Here is an 8,835-nt window from a genome sequence, read left to right on the forward strand (position 1 = left end):
ACAAACTTTGTAATACACTTAATTTCCACAGTCACTTTCAACTTAACTACTTTTATAAACACACGCTATAATTCACAGAGAGTCAACACTTTACTTATGTCTTTAATCGATTATCTCTATCTTCGGTATCTCTATATATATGATTCCTGCTTTATTTGCCGGGCTTATATACTAAAAAAAAGAGGGTGCATGGAACAGACTAGAGTTGCCAGGACAATTCAAGATCCTTCGAGAATCTCATGACGTGTTACTAGCGTCACGTGATTTCCGCTGTCATAACAATATTTTTGAATCCACAATATTATGTAAACTTGGTAACCATATTAAAAGTATGAACTTTAATTCAGTAAGCATTACAGGATTTGCAGAGATAAAAGTATTATACTCAATTACGACCATGTTTTCAAACTGCTCTGATAATCAAAGTTCCTTGTGTTTCTTTTACTCTCGCATATCAGGGAAGTGCTCTACCAAATGAGATATAAGGTTAACCACTAGCAATTTCTTTTTAATAACTGCAACTACCACTACATATTGTGTAACTTTTGGTTTAGGTTAATGACTACTCAGTTTTAAAATGTGCATTTTTCTTTCCTCTTGAGTTTGCCAAGATTTAGTAATTTATAAATTATACAGAATACAGACATGAAAAATTACTTTCAGACGAACATGGCATGACTACTATGAACAAGAAGAAATTCTCAAGCTAAGGCAGGCTGCACTTAAGAAAGAAGATGCTGATTTACAGTTAGAGCTGGAGAAGCTGGAGAGAGAGAGAAATCTTCATATCCGAGAACTAAAGAGATTACATAATGAAGACCAATCAAGGTAAAGCATGAAGTCCATTTTGTTCTCAGTGGGTTACCTGTTTAATAATCATAAAAAATTAAACTTCTTTCCTTAATGTGACTTTTGAGATTTGTTTTTCTTTGTTGCTTGTATTTTGTTGCAGGAATTATAATTGTCATTTTTACCTTACATTGTCTTGTTTTGTAGTTGTGTTGTTTCTTTATAAATAGCCATATTTTTTTTAGCCACTTTTTTTTCTTCTGTTTTTGTTATATATATATATTGGTATCAAGCTTATCTTAGTTTAGAAAAAAGTCAAAAAAATTTTAATTTTCACCAAAGGTAATTTATCATACTATTTATAATTTTGTTACTAAGATTTTGAAGTGATATAAGTATTAAATTGAACAAAAATTTATTACTCGACACTGAGAGATGTATTAAAATTACAAAATTAAATAAAATTGGTCTCAAATCTTCATGCACTTTTGCAAATTAGAAAAGTCCGTCATTTGGATATAATTTTTTTCTGATAATCATCATAACATGCCCCAATGTGAATATTAGGATGCATAAAAGATCTTATTAAAAAGCCTGAAAATTTGTAGTGACAATTTAATTGCTCAAATTGGAGGGTGGAAGGTTGTATATTTTCCTGTATTAATACTGTCAAATAACCTTCAGATAGATTTTGTTTTGAATCTCTAATTATTATTTAATTGTCATAATTATTGCACACAGAAAAACCTCTTTATGAATAAAGTATTAGTTTACTTTTAGTGGTCAGTTACAATATAGTAATTAATGATTTTAAACTAAATGGTTTGATTAATGATTATTTAAAAAAAAGATTTGCACATGTCATGATGTACAAATATAACAAAAAAAAAGACTAAAAACAGTAAACAGGGGATTGTTCTATGTGTTTTTATTTTCATATAAGTATACTTATAGTGGTTAGTAAACGAAATGGGCATGTTAAATAATATTTCCTTGAACATCTTTGCAGGTTTAACAATCACACAGTATTGAATGAAAGATACCTTCTTTTGACTCTACTTGGAAAAGGAGGATTTAGTGAAGTACATAAGGTACACTTGTGGGCTTTAAAGTTTTATCTAACAATTATATAGAATATTGTGGAATACTGAGTACAGGAATATTTCTAAACAAAGTAGGGATGAACAATACAATACTTTTTATTTTTGCAAGGAAAGAAAAAAATTAATCTGTTTGTCTAAAAATACAAACTTTTTTGAAGTAATTTCAAGTCGTATGTTTCTGCTAGATCAAACTATATATAATATTAAATTATCAAGTTCAATTTGGATCAGATACAATATTATCACAAGCTGATACTGCCTTAAATTATATTGAATGATAAATTTTATATATATTTGTATATATATATATGCAGAAGAAGACTAAGGAAAGAAAAGTTCTGTTAATACCATTCATTAAATGGTTATATAAATTACAGTGTATCAAATTGAAAATTATATTACCATTAAAAGTGGAAGAATAGATTAATCCATAAATAAATAGAAAAACTGGAAACAGATGTTTGATTAGGTATTTTTTTTACTCCCATACTTTCCTTGTGCAACTAATCTTAATTAATAACTAAGTTTTTTTTTATTATTGTCTGAACATTCTCTGTTTATTAATTTTTTTAAATAGAATTACCAATGGATCTTTGTCTTTTATGCTGTTGCTTTTTGTGTTCTTTCTTTTATGTATATTGTTTCTCAGGGAAGCAATTTAGATTACCAATTATTCTGGTAAATAAGTGAGTAAATACATAACTTAAAAGATTGGAAAAGTAACCTTGTGGCATATTTAGTAATTAATTAAGATTTTAGGTTATAATTTCTAACTAAGCATAGCACTTTCTGAAAGAGAGCATTTTTAGAATTCATATTTAGTTATGTATGGAAAAGTGTTGAAACCCCTTTATGAAGAGGCTGTACAAAATAAACCAAGCTTTATTTTGAAGCATCAAAATTAATATCTGTGTAAATACTAAGGAAGAAATATACTTGAAATATAAAGTAAAATAAAAATTACACAAACTACTACATTAAAGCTAACAATAAATTGTTAGTTTTTAAATAATTAATAAAGAAATGCCAGCTAATAGCTATCTAAATGTAATCTCTTCTGAATCAAGACAATAGCTAATTATCTATACTGTTAACTAAAGCGAGTTTATATCTCAAACAATTAAGATGGTTTTGGTGCCCCAAGTTGATTCATATTTCTTTATTTTTTTAGTGCAATTAAGTAAAAGGGATATTCCCATCTTAGACATTCTAAATTCCCAATCTGAACACATCTTTATGATCTGAGTGTATGAATGTAGTGTCAGAATGGTGTATTACTTACTATTTCCAAAAGCAATCAATTTTTTGTGGCATCGCATTAACTATGAAATACCAAACAATTTCCGAATGTATTTCTGATATGCGCCATTCCACCTTGACTTTATATTAGCCATGGTTGTCAAGTGACTTGCTTACTTGCATCAACATTATTTAAGTGTAATTGGCTCAATCCTCTGTATACAGGTGTTCTACGTGGTAACTTGGAGATTTCACATACCCTGCCTGACTGAGCCTCTCCGCCTCTCTCATACTGTGACATAGTAAAAGAATTATGAAAATTTACAAATTTTTATTGTCATTTGTTATAAATATTGTTGTCTTACATTCTAGGTTAATTAGCTGATAAAAAAAATCACCTTCACTTCTTGCTTCATACAAGATGTTTTTTTACTTTATTGCAGAACTATTAAAATATCTACTGATGAAAATAAACTTGTTAATATAAGAAAAAAGCTCTTTTATTCATATTTATTGCTCTTTCATCTCATATAATTCAAATAGGTTGTTCTTTCATATAATAATTTCATAAAGAATATTCAACTAATATCGGGAAATTTTAGGTTTTTAAAACCAACAGAATTAATATATATATATATTATTTTTATTTTTTTAATGCTTTTAATCACATAACTGGATACACAGAATTACTATTCATAGTTTTGTTCTGGTATACCACTTACTTGTTTATTTGTATATATGTACAAATAATCCAGCTGGATCCTGTACATTGTGCCTATACATTAATCATGCAGTTGCAGTTTATAGAGTTTATTGATGTCTTTAATGATATTTACATATTTGGGTAGAGTTGCTTTTGAAACATGCTATTAATGTGTAAAATAGCATTGTTTTCATTCAGTTTTGACATAGTAGTGTTGAAGTTGCCATTACAAACTTAAGCTTGTTGGTGTGGAATTACATAATGAAACTCAAATTGAAAAAATGAATGTTGCACACATTTATAAAAAGGTTACATAGAGGATTTAACTGTTTTATTTTTACATTATTGTTTGACTTATATATGATATCATATATGTTTTATTTTATAGCGAAAACAATTATTAAAGTACAAGTTGCTAGATTTGGATTTGGTGCACCAGTTGTGAGAGTTTTGCAATTTCAGTGGAATGAAATAGATAAATGCGAAACCTGTTTTACTGCTATGTATTTGTAGGATAATTGGCTAAGTTGTTTATCAAGATCACAAAACAATCAATAAAATACTTTTGCCAGTATATATGCTTTACCTACATATATTCTATGCTCTTTTTTACATTACTTTCACTGCAGCATTAGAGCAAATAAAGCAATATTATATTCTAAGTTTTATTTAGTTTTTAAATAATTATTTTTGTAAAGAAAATATCATCTTATGAAAACAATTTTCATTAAGACTTTTTATAATTTCTGTGTTTGTAAGTAATGTAACACTAATTGAGATCTTACTATAAACTTATTAAAAAACCTGTTTACTTAAAGAAAACGTCTGCTCTGAAAGCTGTGTTTTTCTTTCTTTTTTCTGTTTGTTATGTTTAGTTTAGTGTTTATTTCTGACTTACTACTGTTAATTAATACTCAAAAGTGACAAGTAAATACTACCAATAAGTAGACCTTATAATAATTCACACATTAGCATCTCAAACATTAGAAATAAAATAGCAAATTTTTCTGGAAAATTGAAAAAAAAAAAAAAAAAATTTGTAAGAAACTGAAGAGCAGCTGTAGGATACTGCAAAAGTACTCTTTCAAGTGTGATATTTTTAAAATTCTCATGCTGGATTTTACGAAATTAATTTAAAAAGGAAATGACTGAATGTCGTGACTTTCTATTTTATATATATATATTGGAAACTTTATGTATGAGCCATAACTGAAACCCAATTTTGTAAATTTTAAACACTTTTTATGTAAATTATAACTTCTTTTGTCTCTGATTTTTTTAGTGTTGTTTGACTTTTTTAAACCTGTGTGACAAGATTTCTTTTTATAATTTTTCACTCAGTAAAATTATTTTGAATATGCAAATTAGCAAGTCATATGACAAGCCAATATAGCGTCACAGGGGAATGGAATGTATCAGAACTATATTTTGACATCGTTTGGAGTTTCATAGGTAATGTGATGCCACTGAAAATTATTGCTTTTGTGAAGGATATGTAACAGCCCCTTCAAATTCAAAATATTTATATACTCGGATCATAAAAATCATGTTGAGAATTTACAAGTTCCAAGATAGAGATATTCCTTGTACTTAATGGCATTGGAAAGCAAATAGATATGAATCAACCCAGGGCATGAGGATCATTTAGAAAGAGACCTACAACAAACTGTTGAAATGGGCACAGGGAAACCATTGTCCATGTACATTAGGCAGCTCATAGAATGTAATCATTGAGGAGTGGTGGGCTTTGGACATGACACCCTTATGACAGAGCCTTTTGCTGTGGAAACTATGCTACAGGACTATTGTCAAGATGCATGTTCGTCGGTTAAAACATGACTGGATGTGGTGACATGGACTGTCATAACTTTGTGAGATTCACAAATTATTTGAATATAACATACTCAACCTTTTGTAATGCTACTTTTTGTTTTAAAGCAACTTTTAGACCAGTTTCTGAATGTACTTATATATTTATATTTCACTGTTTGTTTCCAGGCTTTTGATCTTAAAGAACAACATTATGTAGCTTGTAAGATTCATCAATTAAACAAAGACTGGAAAGATGATAAGAAGGCTAATTACATAAAGTAAGTTTTCAGATTTAGTAAGATAAAAATCTGAAACAATAAGATTTTAAATATATTCAAGTTCACTTGACAAAGTGAAATAACACAAGATTAGAGTATTTTAACAATTATTAAGTTATTTTAAATTACATACAAATGAAGTTACAGCTATAAAGCTGAGATAATAAAACTTCATAACAATATTTAGTGTTCTATATATTGACAATGAAATAAGGTGTATCATAAGATTGAATAAAGCATTGTCATTTAAATGTTTGTAGAATGTTTTTGATGGTGTTGCAAAGAAAATATTCTCTAACAAGTTGGAAGATGGGACAAAGTAATGATTTTAACATTCCAGTAACATAAAAGTTATTATTTTGCAGTAAAACTTAGCGAACATAAAATGGAGTTAAAAAATGTGATAAGTTTTATGTGTACAGAATTGAAAAAGCTTAGATCATTAAATTTCCTTGGAGAGAGATAAAGCAATTGTATTTTGTATTTCTTTGTACAGACTTTACTAAACAGTAAGTTTATCTTGACAGGCATGCTTTAAGAGAATACAATATTCACAAGGCTTTAGATCATCCACGAGTAGTCAAGCTGTATGATGTGTTCGAGATTGATGCCAATTCGTAAGTTCAAATGTTTCATCACTGAAAGAAAAATGAATTTAACTGCAAATGTTTTACTGTGTAAATATCTTTACACTGATTTAACAGTTTTTCCCTTGGTAGAATTTTAACTATCAAAATACATAAAAAAATATATCAATCATTTTCAAACTTTGAATATAGCTACACTTAAAAAATACTGCTTTCTTTTTGAATTTATTCATCAGTTATAATAAGTTATGTCCAAGTATGCTTACGTAGTATAATATTTTGATTTGTATAATGTTAATTAAATGATGCTAAAAAATCTGCATTATGTTTTTCATGTTATAATCATATTTATTAAAATTTTATTGTATTTTGAAGATATTCTGTGAACAGTAGAGTGCAGAATACTGACAAAGAAAACATGATATTAAAGTAAAGATTGATAAAATTGCTGCTTGACAAATAAGCAACAGTTTTTGATTGTCATATAAATAAATTACAATGAAGAACTGCTATATACCCTTCCCAAATTTGATCATTTTTGGTGGTATCCCACTACCTACAAACCAATGAAGTCAAAATGTAGTTGAGATATATGTTATTCCACTGGAACTTTATGTTGGCTATGCTTGTCGTGCGACTTGCTGATTTGCATATTCAAAATCTTTTGATGTAATGTACTCAACCATCTGTGTTGTTGCACTTAATGTTTCTTTGTTTCTTTAGCTCAAGGCTATTTTGCATCATCGAATTAAATTGAAATAACATACCATTCTGAAATTGTACGTAAAACTCTATAGTGCAAGATTTTAAGTTAAGCGTCCTTCTCCTGTTACAGTTTGTTCTCAAAATTCATACATCCTTCTAACTCTGTGGTCCTAAAATTTTGGTTCATCTCCAGGTTCTGCACTGTGCTAGGTTATTGTGGTGGTCATGACTTAGACTTCTGCCTCAAGCAGCACAAGAGCATCCCAGAGAAAGAAGCCCGTTGTATCATCATGCAGGTGGTGCATGCTCTCAAATACTTGAATGAAATCAAGCCTCCCGTCATTCATTATGACCTCAAACCTGGTTAGTTTGATGTTATTAATTGTTTTGCTATGTTTTAGTTTGCATAGTTTTGCTGCAAACTTGTATGATGTTCAGTATTGAAATATACTGTATTTTGTATAACATTTATATCTGTAATTCTTATTAAAAATTCATAAATAAAAATTATTTGCTTTTGTGCTATTATACTATACGGCACTTAGCATTTAGTGCATGTTTTATACCCAATTTTAATTTATAATAATCACTATGAATAAAAATATAAGCCAAAGGTATGCACCCATTATTTCATTCAGTAATGTTGTTTATGTCATTTTGAGGAAAATTGTAACAACTTCTTTATATTATTTTGTCTTCTCAGACTATATTTCACCAAGGGTTACAAGAGTAAAACTGAAGTGTCAAAATAAAGGTCATTATTTGCAGGAATAAAGTTTTTTTTTTATTTGCAAAACTACTTTTTTTTATATATATATAAACATCTTGATAAGTTTCATAAAATAAAAAGAACAAAACAAAGTTGAGTCATTACCCATTTGTAATTAGGTCAAAGAAATTGGTGTGTGTTTGAAGCAAACATCTAGTGAAAACAATCTATTCATGACAGTTTGACAAATTAGCTGACAGTATTGGATGAAGACTAGAATTTATAGCATGCCCCTTTTTATTGCTAACACAGAAGGAAATAATTTATGGTTGAAATTATACTAAAAATTTTTATTTTTATTGATTTTTAAGGTTTTCTAAAGAAATAAAAATAATTGAACGAAATTAGGGTGAATTTACTGACAAATTATTACAAAAATGTAATGTAATATATTTATTACTAGGTTTTCACATTTTAAATTATTGATGTAAGTGGTCTGAATAATGTGCTTAACTCTTTTAACACGGGCTCTGTCCCTGGGACCAACCTATTAACCATTTTGTGCTTGTTATAGTTTTCATGCTATAACTTTTAAATTAGTAAGCATATGGTAACGAAATTTGGCTGTTTATCAGTTAACATTACAATGCTTTCATGTGCAAAATATCAAAATTTTTTATTAAGTCTTAAGGTTTGTTAAACAATGTTTTTCTAATATCTTTTATTTATTTTCACATGTTGCCTATTCAACATGCAAAGTAATTTTCATTTCAAGATTAAAAAATACTTTTATGCATCGGAAAATTTTCAAATTTTCCATGCAAAATCTTTATAATGTCCAGATAGTTATCAAACATTTCTTAAGAAAAAACTTTATATTTTATCTGTTATTATCACTAACAACTTTCTT

General features: G+C 28.1%; 1 protein-coding gene across 9 annotated transcripts in view; it reads left to right on the forward strand.

The window, feature by feature from the left end:
- LOC106461769 (serine/threonine-protein kinase tousled-like 1) overlaps window positions 1–8,835 on the forward strand; it is a 95,974-nt gene that overhangs the window by 77,762 nt on the left and 9,377 nt on the right. For all 9 annotated transcript variants that reach the window (XM_022396676.1, XM_022397676.1, XM_022395671.1 and 6 more), the window contains 5 exons: window positions 664–828; window positions 1,799–1,880; window positions 5,833–5,924; window positions 6,452–6,541; window positions 7,410–7,579. In XM_022396676.1, the coding sequence (XP_022252384.1) occupies window positions 664–828; window positions 1,799–1,880; window positions 5,833–5,924; window positions 6,452–6,541; window positions 7,410–7,579 (599 nt within the window). The remainder of the gene's footprint in view (window positions 1–663; window positions 829–1,798; window positions 1,881–5,832; window positions 5,925–6,451; window positions 6,542–7,409; window positions 7,580–8,835) is intronic.

The sequence above is a fragment of the Limulus polyphemus genome, unplaced genomic scaffold, assembly GCF_000517525.1.
Source record: "Limulus polyphemus unplaced genomic scaffold, Limulus_polyphemus-2.1.2 Scaffold0, whole genome shotgun sequence".
Classification (NCBI taxonomy): Eukaryota; Metazoa; Arthropoda; class Merostomata; order Xiphosura; family Limulidae; genus Limulus; species Limulus polyphemus.